This window comes from Pelobates fuscus, chromosome 6 (assembly GCF_036172605.1).
Source record: "Pelobates fuscus isolate aPelFus1 chromosome 6, aPelFus1.pri, whole genome shotgun sequence".
NCBI lineage: Eukaryota > Metazoa > Chordata > Amphibia > Anura > Pelobatidae > Pelobates > Pelobates fuscus.
The window spans coordinates 65,807,328-65,831,228 of NC_086322.1; the positions used below are offsets into that span (position 1 = coordinate 65,807,328).

General features: G+C 42.0%; 1 protein-coding gene across 13 annotated transcripts in view; it reads right to left on the reverse strand.

The window, feature by feature from the left end:
• The window catches only part of PROM1 (prominin 1), a 161,415-nt gene that overhangs the window by 73,088 nt on the left and 64,426 nt on the right, over positions 1–23,901 (reverse strand). For 9 of the 13 annotated variants that reach the window (XR_010091243.1, XR_010091242.1, XR_010091246.1 and 6 more), the window contains exons 3-5: positions 16,163–16,221; positions 4,959–4,985; positions 4,060–4,265 (exon numbers count right to left, since the gene is read on the reverse strand). Coding sequence is in view for 8 of the 13 variants with exons in the window: in XM_063457799.1 (XP_063313869.1) it covers positions 4,060–4,265; positions 4,959–4,985; positions 16,163–16,221 (292 nt within the window). In the remaining 5 variants the exon portion in view is untranslated. The remainder of the gene's footprint in view (positions 1–4,059; positions 4,266–4,958; positions 4,986–16,162; positions 16,222–23,901) is intronic. The other 4 variants (XR_010091245.1, XR_010091244.1, XM_063457803.1 and 1 more) reach the window with 1 other exon arrangement.

Below are 23,901 nucleotides of genomic sequence, written 5' to 3' on the forward strand. Positions count from 1 at the left end.
AATAATGGACATGTAGTGTAATAAATAACTCCTGTGTTACCCGTCTAGATGGTACCTTGATACATACTAAATGACTCCCTTGCTATGTGTATGATGGTAGGTACTATGAGATATTTTTTGTATTTCCCTGGAGCCTCTAGGTATTCAAACACAGAGTACAAATATGGGGCCTACCATTTACTTGCCTGCAGAGGTAAATGGTCTACCTTCCACCACCACCAATATCTCTATGTGATCAAGGTATTAAAAAAGATTTTAGGACATAGTGCCAACAGTTACAAACAGAGGACATTCTAAAAACAAACATTTCCCCTTAAAGGGATTCTATAGAATAAAAAGTTGTATTCCTTACACTATATTTACCTCTGCCCCTCATCCCTCCAGCATGGAAAGGGTTAAAAACCCATTTTTGCACTCACGATTCCAGCAACAATGTCCCTCGGTGCTAGGTAGATGCTTGGCCTCCTCGTCTGATGTCATCCAACATGGAGGCTAAAGTCTGTGTGCGGTGAGCTCTGCAAGTGCATTAAGCCCTGCCCATAGGAAAGCATTGCTTCAATGCTTTCCTATGGGGATTTTATTGACACTAGATGTCCTCATGCAAAGCGTGAGGAAGTCCAGCATCAGTTAGGCAACCAAAAGTCCCCTATAGCTAGCAGGAAGTGCCTCCAGTGGATGGCTGATTGACATCCACTAGAGGCAGTCTTGATTTACTTTGCTGGACTAAGGAGGACAAGGACTTTGCACGCACAGTAGGCGTTTAACTCTTCCAAGGATCAAAACAGCAAACATGCAACTCAAATGCAGGTGGTGAGCATAGCCACCTTCCCATTTACAGCTAAAAAATACTTTAAAACACAAATGAAAAAGAAAATGTCAATATCCCTTTTTATCTCATCTATTGCATTTCCACAAGTGACCCACTTTACGGAGGGTTATATGGACCAGCACCTCCCAACAGGGTTATTATTGGTTAAAGCGATCCTATAGTGCCAGGAAAACAAACACGTTTTTCTGGCACTATAGGCTCTTGTAGTGCCCCCCTCCCTCGGCGCTGAAGGGGTTAAAACCCTTTCAGCCACTAACCTTAATCCAGATCCAGACTGCCTCTGTGCTGGTGAACTCTCCTCCCCCGCCGACGTCAGCTCCAGAGTGAAGCCGAATGAAGTGCGCGCGCATTCAAGCCCGCCCATAAGAAATCATTACTCAGTGCTTTCCTATGGGGATCTTATTTGATGCTGGACTCCATGAGGATGTCCAGCATCAAATAAGTTGCGATTTACTCGGTGTAAATTGCGGAAGAGGCCTCTAGTAGCTGTCAGGAAGACAGTCACTAGAGGCTGGATTAACCCTGCAGTGACTGCTATGTTTTCAGCTGCAGGGTTAAAACTAGGGGGACCTGGCACCCAGACCACTTCATTGAGCTGAAGTGGTCTGGGTGCCTATAGTGGTCCTTTAACCTTTTCTAAGCCAGCTTTTTGTGCCTCGTTTAATAAGAACTCAAGGAGCTGTGTGAAAAATGTGAAAAAGGGGAAAATGTTTCTCAGAACATAAAACAGATATTACCTGAAAAATCACACAAACCTGTGTATCTACATATAACTACACAGATCACAGACCGCTGAATAAAATTAAGCCCATAGTGTATTATACAACCAGTTTAATAACTTGACTCTCTCCATATTCCTTGCATTATTTAAACCTGCTTTGATCTTTGGCAACACTTACTAGTGACCTATAAATTACAGCGGTGTTACCATGTCTGTGACCCTTTTATACACAAGGATTGCCTGCAAGAAATCCAGTAGGATAAATTTACTAAGCTCTGTATCACCCGAGACAGCAGCATTTGCCAATAAATATGTCATCTTTATCAGTTCCAGGCAGGAAGCCAGGATTAGTGCTGATTTAAATGGATACTTATACATTTCATCCAACATATTTCCTGGAGAAACCATACACTTTGCTTTGTGCATATTAGGGAGAAAAAAAGAAACACTTAATTTTTGGTTTTCAGTTCCTTAAATCATCATGCAGAGTTTAACACATTCTTGGCAGATGACCTACCAGCGAAGTCATGATTTAAAGAGATTTACCAAAACCATTGCAATAAAATCACTAGACAAATTATAGCCTGCTCCCCATCTTTAGCAATGAGTTTTTATGGTGAATAAAATCATTTAATTAGACGTATGGGTGTTTCCTAATTAATGGCACAGTTTTGTTGCATTGGATTACATATAACTGAAATCACAAAAGACAGCTGGCTTGCTATGTCCTATCTAGACTGTCGTGTCAATTTGTCCCTTTCTGGTTTATTCAAAAAACTTCTTAAAGTACAGAGTAAAATTCTGAATGACGATAATTAGTCTAAAATAACCAAGCTGTGATTATAGCATAGTTGGACAATATTCTCAGATCAGGTATTTTTAAGCCAGTTTTGCCTTTCAGAATTTAATCTGACACCATTTAGAATTTAGAGAAAATCCTTTTTTTTTTTTTATAACAGAGTTTGTAGTTTGAGAGAGATGGAACTCCTTACGAGTTCAGTATACAAGCGAAACGCGCAAGTCAGTGCATCATTTTACTATTATTATTCTTCCCCTGTACTTACTATTTCTTTGGAGAAAATCAGGTGGCAAATATGTGGGTGCAATAATTGACTCCTACAGTAAGGGTGTACTAGGGTACAGCCGTGTTTTTGGTGCCAACCTCTTTTCTCCTATAACTATCACTAGCTCTCTGTGCTTGAGGCTTGTCTTTCTCAATAAGAGGAGGGCCGATATAATGAGACTGTCTCTGTACACTCTACAGTAGGAGAAAGAACAAAAACCTAGTAACTCAGATAAATATTGTCTCAGTATAAGCCACCTTTTTAAATTCACATTTCGTGGTCTTTAAGAGAGAGAGTTCGAAGACTTATCCGAAGTACCATCCTCCTTCACCTGACAACCTTCTGATTTTATTTTGAAATTAGCCCACGTTTTCAGACAACCTATTGAGAAGAGTCGAGAGCCACCCAAATACGTGTTAAAGGGACACTCATCACTTTTAAACAAATATACAAACGAAAGTAAAGAAAAAATAAACATTTATAAATTTACTCTAAATTTTGTCAGATTGCATTATTGGGCACACCTCACAACTAGGGGAGTTTATTTAGCTCTCACCCCCTCGTACCTACCCATCTCAGTTTCAGACCAGTCCTCTGATAACCGAAACAGGACATAATTGTGAAGCGAGGAGCGAGAAACCAATCTGCATCGTCATGATCACACCGATCGGACTCCCTCCCATCACCCCCTGTTAAGATGTTGCAAGGTGAAGAGATCTTCCAATTGCACGTGTGTACATCTGTAAGGCATGCCCAATGCACGTTTCCAGCATTTCTAGGGATAGGTTCATGCTCTAACCATTGGATTACAAAGATGAAACTGATAAAACCTGAAAACAAATCATATCTACCTGCTTTGATTTAATCTGCAGAGTGAGGCACCTGTCTCATTCAAAGCTAAATCTGTTAAATCTGTTAAAGTGATGCGTGTCCCTTTAATTGCTTATATTAGATTAATCTCATAATTATCATAATGCAAGTGACCAATGGCTGTGCCTATGATGCAGATTCCTATGCTTCTACGTGGATTTCTGGATTGTGTATTAGTGGTTCGCCACTTAGTTCTCATCCTGTGTAAAAAAATTTGCGATTTTGCTTTAATCTACATAATGTACCAACATCGAATTGGTAATTGGTAAGACTGTGCAGGAAAGTACATACATGATTTGCACGCAGTCCCCTCTTGCAACAGACCAACGCAATGCTCTGCCTAAAGAAGATAAGTTGAAGGGAGAGGTATGTTCATGTTAATTGTTCAAACCATAGGAAACGTTTACCAATGAATGGGTTCTTAAAAACCCATGAAAAAGAGTTTCCAATGTTTTCTGAATCAGCTGGTTAAAAAAGTCAGTTATCCCAGTAACAGGTCTTTATTCATTTTTATGAACAAACAATAAATCGGTATCAATTGGCAAAACTGGAAAGCAGAGTGCAGCAAAGCTAACCTTATTATCACCGAAGAAACAAATAGGAATGTTGCGAAGCAGCCCCGCTGACAGTCGGCATTTTTCTTATGTCTCTGATGCATTTCCCCGCCACAGTTTTCACAGCAACGACACATGCAGAGGCACAGACCCACCAGAGGCATTAACAGAGAAAAGAGCAGGCCAACTGCAGCCGCAATAATGAAACCCATCTCATAGTGTATCGTCTGAAACAAAAACACGAAGGTTATGGACATCCATAAAGAAAACGTAAAGTGTAATTATGAAATGCTCCAGGTATGATACTTTGATCTTTTTCACCTTACAACTATAACTTTATGTTATTTCATGGCTCTGTATTACTGCGTTTAATCATACTTTCCATTGCTCTACAGTGATGGAGTCAAACATTCTGCTCAATACTAAGAAACCATAAAACTTTTACAAACCAACTCAAAACTGAAGTAATTAATTGCTGTAAGAGTCCCCAGTATTTAAATAGTAATTTCAAAGAATAGCAGCCTAGTACTAAAATAAAATTTGTAAGACTAAATACTAATTTAGTGTGTAGTATAAGATGAGGTGTGATCCCGACTTAGAGTGACTTTAAATGTAACGGGCTAATTGGCATTATTCGTGGGAAGTAAAAATCTACCAATTAACTATTTTAAAGAAAGAAAAGACACCTCACTGGTAAATCAATGTAATTCAAACACAAAGCCGAGATTTCATTTTTATTACAACTTCAGACCTTAAGAAAGTTAAATCTGAAACCAAACAGAAACGTCCGATGTGAGCAAAATCGGAGATTTAGAAAGTTCTTTTTTATTAATATTGATTAACATTTACTATGATTCTATTCATGGAGCCATTAGGGGTAAAATAAAAATAGGGTTAAGAATACGACTAGAAGGAATTACCTGGAGAGTGAGAACAACGTTCTCTGGCTGTGGAAGGCAAAGCAGATGTGGAAAGCATGTAATGAAAGGCAGTGTGCACAAAATCATGTTAATACAACAATGAGTGAGAAGGAAACAATTCAGCAACAATACAATAGTAGACAACTGGAAAATAACACAGTCATATCCAGATACATAACTTCCCAAACATACACAAAAAGTTATTATCGCACCACTTTGTATATTCCGAAAACATGCACAAGATTATATCGCAGACAAAACAGAGGAATGCTTTCTGACCAACAGCCTCGGAAACAAGACAGAGCAAGAGAAGAATGAGAGAGCAAATGATAATACAGATAGAACATAGAAGTGAATTGAAGGAGATACAAGGGAGTGTCACTTTTTGGGGTCGCTCTCAGCATCACTCCAAAGCCCAGAGTAATGCTGTGCTCTGATCCCTTGTCACTATAGACGCAAGGTGAAACAACTTTGAGCTGTCAAGTGTGCTCACAATATTTGTGTAACAAAAACTGACACAAGTTCAGCGTCATTTGCTGTTGTAAATCAATGATGATTTGGAGCAGTTCTGGTGATGTCAGATGCTAGGGCTATTTAAGCTCACTCAACTAGAAGACCTGTGCCCTGTCATGGTCTCTAGTAGCACAATAGCACATTCTTACTGTGGCTTCTTGTATTTGGCCTTGGTTTGTTCTTTGATTGCCGTGACCTCTGTGCTCCTTGACCCTTGGCTGGTCATATCATCCTGTTGTCTTTATGTCCCTTGACCTCGGCTTGTACTCTGACTATTCTCACTTTTGTTAGAACACTAGGCCTGGTCAACGCTAAGGCACAGTAATACGTTCTTTTTTTTCTAGCTTTTGCACATTTGCATGTTGGGATGAAATAAAATGGATAAGAAATTATATTGTATTAAGCAAAGTAGGAAAAGGGATTGAAGAGAAATAAAATTATTCTCTTGTCCTCTTCCACATATTGCCCATAAACATAGGCGTGCGCACAGGGTGTGGCGGGTGTGCCTGGGCACACCCTAATCCTGCAGCCGCGCATGGATAGAGGCCAGCAGGGGAGATCACAGGATCTCCCCTGTCGGTCCATGCAGAGCCAGCGTTATCCGAGCACTGGCCGACAGGCAGGGAGGGAGGCAGGAGAGGACCTGGGGAGCTCTAGCCAGCAGCTCCACCGGGTTCCTCTAGCGAGGTCGGAGCATTGCGGTGGCAATGTTCAGATCTCGCAAGAGTGAACTCTAGCCTTGCAGGCTAGAGTTCACTCACCACTAGGACCACAAGGGAATGGCAGCAAGAATCCTCACTCCCAGGCAAAAGGTAAGAAGAGAGGGGGCTATTTCCTAATTTGTCCCTCCCACCCCCACACACAATCACTCCAAACAAATTCACACACACAGTACACAGCACACAGCACCCTCACACACAGCACACTACCAGCACCCTCACACACACACACACACACACACACACACACACACACACACACACACACACACAGCACACTAACAGCAACCTCAAAACACACATAGCACCCTCACACACACAGCACCCTCACACCACACTACCAGCACTCTCTCACAAACACACACACAGCACCCTCACACACACAGCAGTGTATGTATGTATATAAATATATATACACACACACACACACACACACACATACACATATACATGTGGCGTGTGCCTATTGTGTGCAAATAAGCAGAGGCCTACCCAGGTGTTAAACATTCCTAGTGAGTGGTGTTTTTAGGAGTTATACAAGGGTTGTTGTCATTAGCTTGGCTAATATAGCTTGGTTGCTTAATCTAAGTGTTGCTTCTAAGTGTGGTTGGAGATATTCTGGAGAGAAACTGGAGGTAATCTGAGGTATTCAGGAGGATAAATAAAAAGTTAAGATTTGTTTGATTTAAATTATTCACCTCATTGGCATTTGTTTCACGTTCCACTTTTTGGAGGTTTGGTTGTTGTTGAATCTGTAGACAGTTCTCTATCTTGCAGCAGGAGATTGTATTTTTGAAGACTGAGATTTGTAAATTATCTGGTAAACAAACTCAGGCTGGAACTGCTGCAAAGCCACTGCCGCAGAGACATACTAGGAATGGCAGATGGATCACTGTAGGATCTGGTAGACTTAGAGTTGTGGATAAAAGGCATATTGCACAGTCTGTTGCTCTACATAATTCATTTTCTGCACTTTCAGAGTGTAATGGTGATATGGAGACAGGCACTGAGGGTAGTGGTGTTGTGGAGAGAGGCACTGAGGCTAGTGGTGTTGTGGAGAGAGGCACTGAGTCTAGTGGTGTTGTGGAGAGAGGCACTGAGGCTAGTGGTGTTGTGGAGAGAGGCACTGAGGCTAGTGGTGTTGTGGAGAGAGGCACTGAGGCTAGTGGTGTTGTGGAGAGAGGCACTGAGGCTAGTGGTGTTGTGGAGAGAGGCACTGAGGCTAGTGGTGTTGTGGAGAGAGGCACTGAGGCTAGTGGTGTTGTGGAGAGAGGCACTGAGGCTAGTGGTGTTGTGGAGAGAGGCACTGAGGCTAGTGGTGTTGTGGAGAGAGGCACTGAGGCTAGTGGTGATGTGGAGAGAGGCATTGAGGCTAATGGTGATGTGGAGAGAGGCATTGAGGCTGAGGCTAGTGGTGTTGTGGAGAGAGGCACTGAGGCTAGTGGTGTTGTGGAGAGAGGCACTGAGGCTAGTGGTGTTGTGGAGAGAGGCTTGGAGACTATGGTGAGGCCTAATAGAAAGCAGTTGTTGTTAGGGGATTCCATCATAAGAGGTGTGGAGATGGACAATGGTGGTCTTGTGAGGTGTCTTCCCGGAGCTACTGCTCACAGAGACAGGAGACGTATCTGTAATATTGTTAAGCGAGCAAAGCAGGAAGGCGAATTTGATGTACTTGTCCATCTAGGGACAAATAACTTGGCTTGTAATGAGGTTTCAGAGGTTAAGGACGTTTTTAGTGTTTTTGTCAATGATATACGGCAGGTTGCTTCCACACTGTCATTCTCTGAAGTTCTGCCTGTGCATAACACTCAGAATGACAGGCGGATGCGTATTAGGGACTTTAACTTGTGGCTTGGTGAATGGTGTCGGGAGCAAGGATTTGGCTTTATTTCTCATGGTAGCTCTGTTTGGAATGGAAATAAACTGTACAAAAAAAGATGGTTTGCATCTTTCTTAAAAGGGAACAAATGTTCTCAGTGAGCAGTTCAGAGGTTTTGCTAGGATGTATTTAAACTAGGAGGGGGGGGGGGGGCAAAAGGGTGATAAAACATCAATCCAATTGTCCCCCAAAACAAGGACAGAAGGTGCCTGTAGCAAGTGTGTTAAAAAATTATAAGCTTAGAGTCAAGTCTACAAATGCTCGCAGTTTAGGGAATAAGATCCATGAACTTGTGGCAATAATGGCAACTGATAGTGTAGATTTAGTCGCTGTTACTGAGACATGGTATAATGAGAAGAATGACTGGGACATAGCAATACCAGGGTACTCTTTATATAGAAAAGACAGGGAAGGCAGTAAAGGGGGAGGGGTGGCCCTGTATGTGAAGGATAGCATAAAATCTAGCCTAATTAAAGTTAGTGAGGCGAACATAGAGTCCGTTTGGGTTACGTTAGAATTTAGTAATCACACAATAACTCGTGTAGGTGTGATTAATAGGCCCCAAGGACAAATTGGAGAGTTAGATAATCTACTAGTTGAGGAATTAGCTAAAATGACAATGAAGGGGGAAGTTATCATCATGGGTGACTTTAATCTTCCTGATGTGAATTGGAAAACAAAAATAGCTGCTTGCGCCGGGAGCACACATATTCTAAGCTCCCTACTGGGATTGTCTCTAAAACAAGTCTTTGAGGAGCCAACTCGTAAAGAGGCCATACTAGATTTAGTGTTAACAAATGGAGATTTGGTATCCGATATTACTGTAGGTGAAAGTTTAGGATCCAGTAATCATCAGTCAGTGTGGTTTAATATAAGAACAGTGACTGAGTCACATCACACAAAAACAAACGTTTTAGACTTTAGAAAAACAGACTTTTCTAAAATTAGAATATTTGTAAAGGAGTCATTATCAGACTGGAGCAATTTAAATGGAGTCCAAGAGAAATGGGATTATTTAAAAGTTGCACTACTGAAGGCAACAGAAAATTGCATTAGGCTTGTCAGTAAAAGCAAAAAATTCAAGAAACCACTGTGGTACTCCGCAGATGTGGCCAAAATAGTAAAAAAACTAAAAGTTAGCATTTAGTAATTATAAAAAAAACAGAGGGAGGAAGACAGAATGATCTATAAGATTAGGCAGAAAGAGGCTAAGCAAGTTATAAGAGCTTCCAAATCACACACAGAAGAGAAAAAAGCACAGTCAGTGAAAAAGGGGGACAACGCTTTTTTTTTAAATACATAAATGAGAAAAGAAAAGTAAAACAAGGATTAGTTAGATTAAAAACAAAAGAAGGAAAATATGTAGAAGAGGATAAAGGTCTAGCTGACTGCCTCAATGACTATTTTTGTTCGGTATTTACAGATGAAAATGAAGGAAAGGGACCTCAGTTAAGAAAAAGGATAAATTAGTCATTTATTACACGAGTTTACAGAGGAAGAGGTTCTATTTCAACTCTCAAAAGTAAAGACAAATAAGTCAATGGGACCTGATGGAATACACCCAAAGCTATTAAAAGAGCTTAGTGGTGTACTAGCTAAACCAGTAACAGATGTATTTGACCAATCATTGATAACAGGAGTAGTCCCAGAAGATTGGAAGTTGGCGAATGTTGTGCCCATTCACAAGAAAGGTAATAGGGAGGAGTCTGGCAACTATAGACCAGTAAGCCTTACTTCAGTAGTGGGGAAAGTGATGGAAACCATGTTAAAGGATAGGATTGTTGAACATCTAAAAACACATGGATTTCAAGATCAGAGACAATATGGATTTACTTCAGGGAGATCATGCCAAGCAGTGGCGTACATACCAGGGTCGCAGGGGTCGCGGCTGCGACCGGGCCCGGCCCACCAGGGGGCCCGGCCGCCCCTGCGACCCGGTATGTACGCTCTGGGCCAGCCTCTTCTCCTGGGGGGCCCAGGAGCCGGCCACCTCCGGGCCCCCCGAGGCTGGCCCTGCTTACACCCGGCGGCCGGCTGGTGCGCGAGGGAGCACTCTCCCCTGAGTGCTTCCTCTTCAGCTCCCTCGCGCACCGCACTGATACCAGAGCCGGAAGATGATGTCATGTCATGATGTAAGTGTGTGTGTGTGTGAGTGTGTTAGTGTGAGTGTGTGTGTGTGTGTGTTAGTGTGTGTGTGTGTTAGTGTGTGAGTGTGTTAGTGTGTGAGTGTGTTAGTGTGTGAGTGTGTTAGTGTGTGTGTGTTAGTGTGTGTGTGAGTGAGTGTTAGTGTGTGTGTGTGTGTTAGTGTGTGTGTGAGCGTGTGTGTGTGTTAGTGTGTGTGAGCGTTAGTGTGTGTTAGTGTGTGTGTGTTAGTGTGTGTGTGTTAGTGTGTGTGAGCGTTAGTGTGTGTGTGTTAGTGTGAGTGTTGGTGTTTGTGTTAGAGTGTGTGTCTGCTAGTGAGTGTCAGTGAGTGTGTTACTGTGTGTCTGTTACTGAGTGTGTTTGTGTGTGTGTGTGTTAGTGAGTCTGTTTGATGTCTGTTAGTGAGTGTGTGTTTGTCAGTGAGAGTGTATGTTTTGTAAGTGAGTGTGTATGTATGTCTGCCGCTGAGTGTGTCTTTGTCAGTAAATGTGTGTGTCTGTTAGCTAGTGTGTATGCATTTGTTCGTGAGAGTGTGTGTGTGTGTCTTCAGCACTTACCTTTCTCCAGCGCCGGACTCCCATGGCGCTGGGGATCCCTCCGCCTCTCAGCTCCGAATGCGCATGCACGGCAAGAGCCGCGCACGCATTCAAACCGCCCATAGGAAAGCATTACTCAATGCTTTCCTATGGACGTTCAGTGTCTTAAAATGGCGCAAGCGCCTCTAGCGGCTGTCAGTGAGACAGCCACTAGAGGCTGGATTAACCCTCAGTGAAACATAACAGTTTCTCTGAAACTGCTATGCTTTCAGCTGCAGGGTTAAAACTAGAGGGACCTGACACCCAGACCACTTCATTGAGCTGATGTGATCTGGGTGTCTGTAGTGGTCCTTTAAGTGTGTGTGCATCTGCATGCAGTGGCGTACATACCGCGGTCGCAACCCCTGCGACCAGGTGCCCGCCGCCATGTGTTGCTGCACCGGCCCGCGCAGAGTGGGGGGGGGGGGGGCCACGGATCAATTTTTGCACCGGGGCCCCATGGGTCATGTGTACGCCACTGATGCCAAGCTAATCTTATTGATTTTTTTGATTAGGTAACTAAAATTATAGATCAGGGTGGTGCAGTAGACATTGCTTACCTAGATTTCAGTAAGGCTTTTGACACTGTTGCACATAGAAGGCTTATCAATAAACTGCAATATTTAAAGGGAAACTCCAGTGCCAGGAAAACGATCCGTTTTCCTGGCACTGGAGGGTCCCTCTCCCTCCCACCCCCCAATCCCCAGTTGCTGAAGGGGTGAAAACCCCTTCAGTGACTTACCAGGGGCAGCGACAGGTCCCACGTCGCTGCTTCCTCCTCCCCCGCCGCTCCTCCTTCTGCATACGTCGGCCGGTGGGCGAGACTGATCTCGCCCGCCGGCCGAGGAGACCTAATGCGCATGCGCGGCAATGCCGCGCATGCGCATTAGCACACCCCATAGGAAAGCATTGAAAATGAATTTCAATGCTTCCCTATGGGGAATAGAGCGACGCTGGAGGTCCTCACACAGCGTGAGGACGTCCAGCGACGCTCTAGCACAGAAAACCTGTGCTATGAAGCAGGAAGTGTCCTCTAGTGGCTGTCTATTAGACAGCCACTAGGGGAGGACTTAACCCTGCAAGGTAATTATTGCAGTTTAAAAAAAACTGCAATAATTACACTTGCAGGGTTAAGGGTAGTGGGAGTTGGCACCCAGACCACTCCAATGAGCCGAAGTGGTCTGGGTGCCTGGAGTGTCCCTTTAAGTTTGGATTCCAATATTGTTGAATGGGTAAGGCAGTGGCTGAGTGACAGGCAACAGAGGATTGTAGTCAATGGAGTATATTCAAAGCTTGGGCTTGTCACCAGTGGGGTACCTCAGGGATCTGTACTTGGACCCATTCTCTTTAATATTTTTATTAGTGATATTGCAGAAGGTCTTTATGGTAAGGTATGTATTTTTGCTGATGATATAAGATATGTAACAGGGTTGATGTTCCAGGAGGGATAAGCCAAATGGCTAATGATTAAGGTAAACTAGAAAAATGTTCAGAGTTGTGGCAACTGACATTTAATGTGGATAAGTGCAAGATAATGCATCTTGGACGTAAAAACCCAAGGGCAGAGTACAGAATAATTGATAGAGTCCTAACCTCAACATCTGAGGAAAGGGATTTAGGGGTGATTATTTCTGATGACTTAAAGGTAGGCAGACAATGTAATAGAGCAGCAGGAAATGCTAGCAGAATGCTTGGTTGTATAGGGAGAGGCATTAGCAGTAGAAAGAGGGAAGTGCTCATGCCATTGTACAGAACACTGGTGAGACCTCACTTGGAGTATTGTACGCAGTACTGGAGACCGTATCTTCAGAAGGATATTGATACCTTAGAGAGAGTTCAGAGAAGGGCTACTAAACTGGTTCATGGATTGCAGGATAAAACTTACCAGGAAAGGTTAAAGGATCTTAACATGTATAGCTTGGAGGAAAGACGAGACAGGGGGGATATGATAGAAACATTTAAACACATAAAGGGAATCAACACAGTAAAGGAGGGTACTATATTTAAAAGAAGAACAACTACCACAACAAGAAGACATAGTCTTAAATTAGAGGGACAAAGGTTTAAAAATAATATCAGGAAGTATTACTTTACTGAGAGGGTAGTGGATGCATGGAATAGCCTTCTAGCTGAAGTGGTAGAGGTTAACACAGTAAAGGATTTTAAGTATGCGTGGGATAGGCATAAGGCTATCCTAACTATAAGATAAGGCCAAGGACTAATTAAAGTATTTAGAAAATTGGGCAGACTAGATGGGCCGAATGGTTCTTATCTGCCGTCACATTCTATGTTTCTATGTGTGTGTTTGTGCTTTATATTGATGTACCTAACGGTTCGCTGGCGAATAGTTCCTGGCGAACATAGCGTGTTCGCGTTCGCGTTCGCCACGGCGGGCGAACACATGCGCGGTTCGATCCGCCCCCTATTCCTCATCATTGAGTAAACTTTGACCCTGTACCTCACAGTCAGCAGACACATTCCAGCCAATCAGCAGCACACCCTCCCTAGCAGACCCTCCCACCTCCTGGACAGCATCCATTTTAGATTAATTTGGAAGCTGCATTTTTTTATTTATTTATTTATTTATTTTTAAATTCTTTATTTTTGTAGTGCATGGAGGTATAACAAATGAGCATGTGGTACCCCAACAGCATTCCTCATGCTTTTCAAGTAACAATTGTAACAATAGGGTATATGTTAATACCCTAGTCTGCGGGGAGCCCTCCATGGGTGAAGATGGATTAATTTTTTTTTTGCGCTCGGGTTTTTTAGTTTATTTTTAAGTTCGATGGGTATGATGGCTTTTTATTTGCCTTTTTTGGGGGCTGAAAAATGAAGATTTTAGAAAAAAGAAGACGTTGAATAGTAAGTTGAAATTTACTTTACAGGGTAGTCATTTTATTCCCCCCTCACTATTTTTTAGGGTGAGGGGGGGTAGGTAGGGACTTTTTTATTTGGGTGTGTGACTAGGGGCTTGGGGACCCCTAGACACCTTTGATGGGGGAGGGGGGGATTTTCATTTAGGGCCCCCACCCGCCGCTCAAGGGTGGGGGCCGGGGGGGACAGTAGGTCCCCCCCTTATTGTTGTTTAGGGCCCCCACCCGCAGCTTATTCTGTATATAGAGGGAGCCATGTTTACACGGTATATAGAGGGAAGCCATGTTACTCTGTATATAGAGGGAGCCATGTTAATCTGTATATAGAGGGAGCCATGTTACTCTGTATATAGAGGGGAGCCATGTTACTCTGTATATAGAGGGGAGCCATGTTACTCTGTATATAGAGGGGAGCCATGTTACTCTGTATGTAGAGGGGAGCCATGTTTACACTGTATATAGAGCGAGCCATGTTACTCTGTATATAGAGAGGAGCCATGTTTACACTGTATATAGAGGGGAGCCATGTTTACACTGTATATAGAGGGAGCCATGTTACTCTGTATATAGAGGGAGCCATGTTATTCTGTATATAGAGGGAGCCATGTTTACACGGTATATAGAGGGAAGCCATGTTACTCTGTATATAGAGGGAGCCATGTTACACTGTATATAGAGGGGAGCCATGTTACTCTGTATATAGAGGGGAGCCATGTTATTCTGTATATAGAGGGAGCCATGTTTACACGGTATATAGAGGGAAGCCATGTTACTCTGTATATAGAGAGGAGCAATGTTTACACTGTATATAGAGGGGGGCCATGTTACTCTGTATATAGAGGGGGGCCATGTTACTCTGTATATAGAGGGGGGCCATGTTACTCTGTATATAGAGGGGGGCCATGTTACTCTGTATATAGAGGGGGGCCATGTTACTCTGTATATAGAGGGGGGCCATGTTACTCTGTATATAGAGGGGGGCCATGTTACTCTGTATATAGAGGGAGCCATGATACACTGTATATAGAGGGAGCCATGTTTACTCTGTATATAGAGGGAGCCATGTTATTCTGTATATAGAGGGAGCCATGTTTACTCTGTATATAGAGGGAACCATGTTACTTTCTGAGGTGGTTAACTATGATTGGCCCTGGCATGTTTGTTAGTCTGGCCTGCATGGTTGTCTGGCATGAATAAAAGTAGCCTGTTTCAACTAGATTAGTAGTTAGACTAGTTTGCACTAAAACATGTGCAAATGGGGAGTTTGCGGTTGTGCAAATGGACTGTTTGCGGTGCGTTAAACGGGGAGTTTGGTCTGTCACTGTGAAGCGGGCGTATCCCTTACACTACCTGATCGATACAACATCATACCTGATGTTTTAAAGCACGTTATTCCAAACAATTTAGGAATGTTAGGTGATTTATGCCCTTTATGGATTAAAACCAGACTCTGCATCAACTATGTAGTTTTGCCATGGATCCCCCTTCGGCATGCCACAGTCCAGGTGAAAACAACTTTTCCATCACTATTGTGGCCAGAAAGAGTCCCTGTGGGTTTAAAAAAATCGCCTGCCCATTGAAGTCTATGGCGGTTCGCCCGGTCGCGAACATTTGCGGAAGTTCGCGTTCGCCATTCGTGAACCGAAAATTTTATGTACGTGACATCACTAGTGCTTTAGGGTGCATACCCTAATGCAATAGGCTGCGCACACCTAGGAAGAACATTCGGATAATAATGAGGCAAGCCTCAAAGTAGGATGGAATCACGCAGAACAATTTAAAATATTTAAACAAATTACCATCAGCTTTTTTAGCAAATAGAATGTATCAACGAACTCTGACATCCCAAGTCCAATTAGTCGATAGTGGGAGAAAGATTTAAAGTTCACCATGTTATGCAACTTTATTAATGGCCAGGTAACACTCAGTTTACACATACTGAGGGATGACAAGAAATACAATAAATTTAAGCAAACACAGTCAATCATGGATTATATTGCTTTAAAAGGAACACAACAAGCACAATAACTGCTGCAGCCGTGTACCTGGCAGGCACCCCACAGAACTCAGGCAGGGTGTCAAACTATTCTCAAACAGTTTGACTATTTACTCTGAGAGAGCCTCAGGTTATTCATGGAACCATAACCACTATAGCAGGCTGTAGTGGTTATAGTGTTTGGTAGTGTTCCTTTAATGCAAAATTTGCACTTGTGTTCGCTACCTTGAACTTCTTAAAGACCAATGAATGCATTTGCAGTCACAACAACCTGGAGTTTAAGGCTCATATTCCAAAACACAATGATCCACTAATTTAATTAAATCAAATCTGGAAAGAGCTGCCAAAGTTAAATACACAGGGCATTCGATTGTGGCATGAGGTTTTTAGACACCACTCTGTGATTTCATAAAGTTGTGACATTTGGTTGTGTTCAACTAGCTCACTCAAGCACTAAAGGGGTCGAACATTTTCACTCCCTCTTCACCTCTGTGTATAACAAACCTTTTGATAATCATTTCGTGTTTCGCCAAACTTCTGTTGTGCAATCTTCTTCACGAGTTCTGAAAACAAACGAAAATAATTAAAGGTAAATGATGATACTTGTAAATGATTGTTACTGTGGGATGATGTGTAACTGTGCTGCTATTAAGTATGCAGCAGTTATATGCCGCGAGAAACATGTGGTCTGGCAGCATATGGCATTCCCACACCTGGGGCTAAAAATCAATCCAACTATGCCATGAACAATCCTAAATGAGACAATGGGATTAAATTATTTTACTGCTGCAGCACATGTAAGCTATGTACTTCTGGGAGCGCTTTTCATACATAGACAAACATGGCAATGCATTCAAAAAGATTCTACAAAAGCATTATAATAGCAACCCTTGCAATATGGCAGCTTTAAAACAGGATCTAGTGAACAAGAAAAGATTTGTTTGGTGAAAGCTCTGGTTATGGGTGCTGATACAGAGTTATATGTAGACCTGAAGACTTTAAATGAATCCTATTGTGCATAGGACCAGGGCCGGCCTTAGGCATTTGGGCGCCCTGTGCGAAAAATCTTCACAGCGCCCCCCCTTCCCGTCCCACTCTCCCCCACTCCTTCCCCCTTCCCACACACCCTGTCACACACACACACTCACAGGCAAACACACTAACAGAAACACACTAACAGACACACACACACTAACAGACACACACACACTAACAGACACACACACAAACACTAACAGACACACACACACTAACAGACACACACACACACTAACAGACACACACACACTAACAGACACACACACACTAACAGACACACACACACTAACAGACACACACACACACTAACAGACACACACACACACTAACAGACACACACACACACACACTCACCCACATTAACACATTTTTAAAGATTGATTTAAACACCCCCCCCAGCCTCCTTACCTTTGGGAATGCTGGGGGGGGGGGGTGTCTATTCCTCCCTGGTGGTCCAGTGGCTGCTGGGCGAGCGGCACAGGCTGGCTGGCGGGCGGCTGGCGAGGGAGCACTTCCTCTGAGCTGTCTGCTCAGCTCCCTCGCGCGCCTCAGAGTGAGGCTGGGAGCCGGAATATGATGTCATATTCCAGCTCCCAGCCTCACTCTGCGGCGCGCGAGGGAGCTGAGCAGACAGCTCAGAGGAAGTGCTCCCTCGCCGGCCGCCCACCAGCGCCGCCCAGCAGCCCGCCGGCATGTCTGTTAGCCGCAAGGCATTTGGGGCGGCTTTTTTTGCCGCCCCCTGGAAAATGCCGCCCAAGGCAAATGCCTTGTTTGCCTCGCGGCTAATACGCCCCTGCCGTGTGAGCTATGCGGCCGCAGGGCGCCGCCCGCACAGCTCGCACACCCCTAAGGCCGGCCCTGCATAGGACGGAGTTAAGATGGATTTTTTTTACTAATCTAGAAGATCCCCTGATCATCCCTGTGCTGGTCACATGATGCACATATGCTAATTTTTCCAGCAAGAGTGTGAGTATACATCTAAAATGTAGCCGTTGAAATTATGCATTTTTAAAGTCTACATTACATAATGTGTCATTGCAAGGACTTTGTATCACAAGAAAATTCATTTTGGACCATCGTGTGGCTGCTGCTTAACAAAGCAGACTTACAACTTCTTTTTCTTGAACTAGATATTGTTCTGTAATCATTGCAAATTAAATAGTAGAGCGCTGTGGAATATGTTAAAATAAATTATGAAAATAATAATTTAAAAAAAATTAAAATAAAATGTCATATAGAATCTGGAAAGTGCACGAGCTGATAGACCATTGTCTGCCCTGCTCTAGATATATTTCCAGTAGTAAAAGAGAGAGTTACTGACATTATTTCACTTTGGGAAATAGTTGACGTGCAATTTACCATTATAATTTGTGCTGGCAATTGAAATAATGTCATATTTTAGCATAATTTATTGATTCATAGAGTATAGTGTAACTCTCTAACCTAAGCAATTTCCTGCATACTAAGTATTGCATCATTATATGTTTGAACCATTTCAGTGCCAGGGTTGTGTTGCTCACATTTCTTTGCAAATTGCTGGTCATACCTAAGGCAGTCAAAGGGTTAAACATATGAAATTAAGTTTTGCATTTCTTAAATTTTATTTTGACAGTTTTTAAAATTTTCGTAGTGGTCCAACAGATCAGGAGGTGGTGATTCCCTCAAGCTGAAAACTTCACTTGCCGCCCCTGGTATGGACTCAGACTCTTTCAGGGTAATATTGCCAAACACCCTTCCCCAGTTATGCCTTATCAGAGAGAGAGAGAGAGAGAGAGAGACCAGTGTGTACAACTTTAAACTCTGGTTGGGGATGCGCATCCCTCCTGCGCATCCCTCCTCACAGCAGATTTTTAATATTATCAGGTAAAATACCAGCCTAAAATTTCACAAAAACACAAACATATCAGAGCTCTAACCTTCTCTGAGTGGACACTCTCTAACCCAGATCCGTTGGAGCGCTGGCTCTCTTACCTTTACTCCTTTCTACAATCTCATGGTGGAATGTCGTCTCCACATTCTATATTTTGTGTTAAATAAGAAATTAAACAGAGGACAAATAGCATTAAATCTATGACTTTTTAAGATCCGATACTACTTCACAACACCAGATTATTATTTTTATCTCATCTTATAAGAAATCCCTGATCATCAAGATTTTAAATGTAGCTCAACTTTCCACCCAGAGACGGTCATATGTTCCCAAAGCATTTTGACAACAGCAAAGCAAATCAGGCAATTCAGGGAAAACACAGTGCATAAAACAGAAAGTTCAATACCACCAGATAAAAATCGTATAAATTGTTGCCTGATTAAGTAGGAATTAAACGACATTTTGAACTACAACAAAAAAGTTTGCTATTAGTCTTGCGGTAAATACATATGCAAATTCCACTCCCATGTTATGTAAAGGTTAGCAAATATGTTATTCTTGGCTACTTATGAACCCATAAGTGATGGGTAAAAGATGGAGGGTTTTCCTCAGCTAAACATAATTTTTCAAATGCTGTAAATTGGCATCATCGTTGAGAGGTTTTTAGAGATTTTTTTTTTTCATATTGTGTTATTATTTATAGAACCTCCACCTAACAGACCACTTCAGATTGGGAGAAGTAAAGATTCAATAGAAGTCTAATCTAAAATGGAGGAGCTGCTAAAAGAATTAGAATTGCTTTGATAGAAAAGGTAGATAGGTTGCACCTAGTCCAAAATATAACTTGTGTCAACAATGCTGAAGAATATTAAGAGTTTGACTTATGGCTAAGATCTGTATGGCTAAGAAGAAAATCTCATTCTAGGGGCCTTACAGGCCCACTCTAACCTACTGTCACAGGAGATGGGACTCCTTGTGCGTGTTCTCTTATTTGTACTTTGTTTTGTCTGATATTCCCCTGCATTCCAATGGAATCACTACCAAATAATTGTTCCCTTGTGTTCGGTTACCGAACAGACCACCTTGTCCACCTTGTTAACACCTCATAATCACCGACCATCCCTGGCTGCTAACTACAATGAACAATCACCTCAAGTGCTTCCCTGGGTGGTCGCAATTCAAATATATGAACAATACGTTCTATCAGGACTAGCAGCCATCTTGTCTCCCGAACGCAAGCAGCGGTACATGGTCGACGACGGCAAGGATCTCTTTGTCGGCTACACAAGCTCGCGAACCCCAAGGAAACTTGTACCCCTGCCCGTTTGACCTCCCGACCAGCTAGTAGAAAGGCATTTGAGAGTAAGAAACTACTGAACAAGGAATGCATTCATTTCTAAAAAGCCAGGGGATGCGTTCAACGATGTATGCACAGGAACCTCCGAAAGTCGACCGGTTGGTCAAAACTTTGCTCGAACCGATCTGAGCGCTTTTTGGATATGTTGTGCGCTCATATCGGGGCGATTTGGGAATATGATTTTTGTGGGGTTCCTGTACGGTTTTCATGTATTTTCATGATATGTTAAAATTTTATGTAAGTTTTCTTATTTGAGAGATAATGGAGTTATCCTAATTGGAGCTCAATCATCTCTAAACACAATGGCTTGTGTTTAGAGATAATTGTCTTGGAAACCCCATGCTAGGGGCTGTCAGGATTACAGTATGATCCAGACGGTAGAATTGTGTAACACAGGAGACTAATAGGCAACGTATACCGGGCCTTAAAATGGCTGGACTAACGTACCAAAGTATAGTCAGAGATATAGCCGAGGTTAGGGGACACAGAAAGGGACACAACGATAAACAAAAGCCAGAGTTCAGTGATAGCAGAAAACAGAGAAGTCAAAATCAAAGTCAAAGTCAAATAACCAGAATAACCAGAATAAGGAACACACTCTCGGACAACCACTAGGGAAACCACGACAGGGCAATGAGGAAAGGTAATTCTAGGCTTTTATACCTTCTTTACCTTTCTGATTGTCCGTGATTGCTCTTTGACCCCAAAACATCCGCGCGTGGTGCGTATGCGATGTCACATGCATGCCGATGTCGTCAGTTACATGAGCTAGCGTGGGGGTATAATTAGCCTTGGATCCGCAGCGGCCGGTGTCCATTAACATGCCGCAAGTGTCATTCGTGCAGATGCATGGCCGCTGACCGCAATTTGAGGATGAATATGTTACAGGGGCACTGCATAAAAAGCCAAGTGTGACCTAATAAAGTCAATATTGCTTCTTCTACCCAATATGACTGGTTGTGTCCATTATATTGGGGAAACTCTACACAGCGATAGTACTATCATCACATTCAGCACATCTGGAATTAGGACTAGTGGAGGATTGAAGGAATAACAGCAATAGACTAGCGAACCTGTGACACCTACATTTGATGTTGTTGACATAACTTGCTGCAATTGATAAAGGGTTGGCATAGAGTCAGTGTAAGGATTACAGAATGATCCAGCACGTAGAATTGTATAACACAGAGGACTGATAGGTAACGTATACCGGACCTTAGAATGGCCAGACTAACGTACCAAAGTATAGTCAGGAATAGGCGAGGTCAAGGGAAACAGAAAGAGACACAACGATAAGGAAAAGCTGGGAGTCAGGGATGCCAGAAAACAGGGAAGTCAAAAACAATGCCAAAGTCAAATAACCAGAAATACCAGAATCAATAACGCGCTCTCGGACAACCACAAGGGAAACCACGACTGGGCACCGAGTAGGATGAGAACTGGGTCTAAATACCCCTCCTCTAGATCTGATAGTCTGTAACCGGCCTTTTACCCCAGAGGCAGCTATCAGGTTTTCATTTGCATAATTGCTGCTCAGCATTAACCCTTCTGTGGATTTGGTTGCTGCTCGGCACAACTTCTCCTGTGTGGACAGTAAATGCCATTAACCACATTTTTTATAAGCGGATGAATAAGTGACAGTCAGACAGTTTTACTCTGAAAATATAAAGTATGTTCTAAAACATAACGTGGAAAGTGAGACTGTGCACGCATCTATTCATCCTCAGAAAATCTGAGGAATACATTTAGAAGAAATGAAACCACATAAATCAACTGTTCTCTGGTTCGTTGCCCACTATGTGCATAGGTTGGTTAAGTAACATCAGCCTTGAAGCAAACCAGAATAGCAGAGATAAGGGTACGGATAATTCATTTTATAACAACTTACACAGCTAGGTTTTAAGGAGAAAGATTATATGTGTGCATAATCTCACAAATTGGTTTATTCTTTTAGATTAATTATAAGCTTTTGCAAGAGAACAGAGCTTTTATATTTAATTGTGTTTTTCTTTAGCAATTCGGCTGTAAGTGTACATATTTTGTAGTGTTCAATAACACAAGGAAACAGATAGTTATAGCAAGTATATGTTCTTTGTTTTATGGTATTCTGAGCAGTGATATATTAGTTCTGGGTGCTTCTATCAGTTCTAGGTGCTATCACAAGATTGAATGTGAGCAAAATAATTGTATTTATTTATTTAACAATTATCTAGTGTGCTTTACATAAATTACCAAGTTATACAGTGATTGAAAATAATGTTTTGCGTCAGATATTCAGTTTCAATATAGGCCCCAATTTATTATTTTTGGATAAGCTTTTAAAAAAAAATATTTTGCATCATCGTTGTATTGCTTTTGCTATACCTCTCATGAGCAAAAGTGGGGAATTTAAATAATGTCACTATATAAAAACATAAAATCCTCGATAGGGGGCAAGTTGTTTGGAATTCATAAAGTGGCTTGTAGTATGTGCCGATGTCAACTTATTTTTGTTCTCGAAGTATGCTCTTTTATATATTGGCTTCTGCGCAAGCCTTCAAGTTGTATTTGTCTTGCATTGCCTGTCGTGTGCAAAAATAAAGAATTAAAAAAAAATGATTTTAAACTGCTAGAAAAAAAAATCTAAATGAATTATCTACAAAAATGATTATAGACTTTAATGGTGACTTCTGTGGATACATAATTTGTTAAGTTTTTCAAACAGATTTGAAGCATTATTGAAGCTTATTTAATTGAGGCCATAGTTGGGTATAATACTTCGAGCAATTACAAAAAATTATTGAATATACAAGTACAGCAAAGTTCCATAGAACAATAAAATTCCATTGAACTAGGATTTATTTTCCTCAACAAATATGATTGGGTTATGACTAAGGGAAGTAGGAAAAGAGATATTGGGAAGGGATCAGATCAGGTTAACTGAGGGGAGCCAAACAGAGCAATTAGTTATTGAGTATCATAGAATGTTTTAGTAAAGAACTGTGTCTTCAGAAATTTGCAAAGGGATAAAAGAAGAAGCAGATTAGATGTGAGACTGGAGCATGTTCCAGCAGTAGGGAGCTAGGAGCAACAGTGAGCAGAATAGAGAAGAAGAATGTGGCAATGGGGGTGGTTTAAGAGATGTGGTAGAGAGGGAGTGGAAATAGTGGGTCGGGGAGTGAGAAGAGATAGAAGGGGCAAGGTTATGGAGGGATTTGTATTTGATGGTGAGGAATTTGAAAATAGGGCGCTGACAAATAGAAAGCTACTGGACTTTTTGAAGAAGAGGTGAGGTGTGAGCAGACTGGGGTATTTTGAGAAGGTTGCAAGCAGATGCATTTTAGATAACTTCATTGTGTATGTTTGCATAATGGCATAGACAGAAAATTGACAAATCTTGTTTATACCTTGTTAAAAAATAAAAGCAACCTTAAAATTAGGTCACCTTGGCTCCACATAAAGGACCCAATGAAAAACACTATTCTAATAAGATTAAATTTGTTTTGCGTGATAGTAAACTTTTAAAAACAAACATTTTGTTTTCAGTCCACCAAACATATCATTAAATCATCTCAGCTAATGTCTGATTTATAACAAGTAGACAAATCCTTTGATCTAAACAATGGTCAATATAGCCAATGAAGTCAGGCTGCCTGCCACCTCAGTGTCCTCAGATACTTGATGAATAATGTCTTCTGCTGTGTTACATAAACACCTACTTCTACATCCCCCACCCATACCTACAGTCAAACACTAGCTGAATGCGTGTTTTCTGTGATCCTGCAATCCTCTTAGAATCTCTACTATGTAGTTCAACTAAGTAATGAGGATGTAAAAAGCAGACAGGAATGAAAAAACAGGTTAATACCTTCACATAGATTCTTCTTCACAAGGCATTGACGAGATACATTAAACATATCTGAATATTGTTCGTTTTTTTTTGTTTTTTTTAAACAGTAGTTATAAAGTCACACAGAAAATCAGACAGAAAAGGTACTA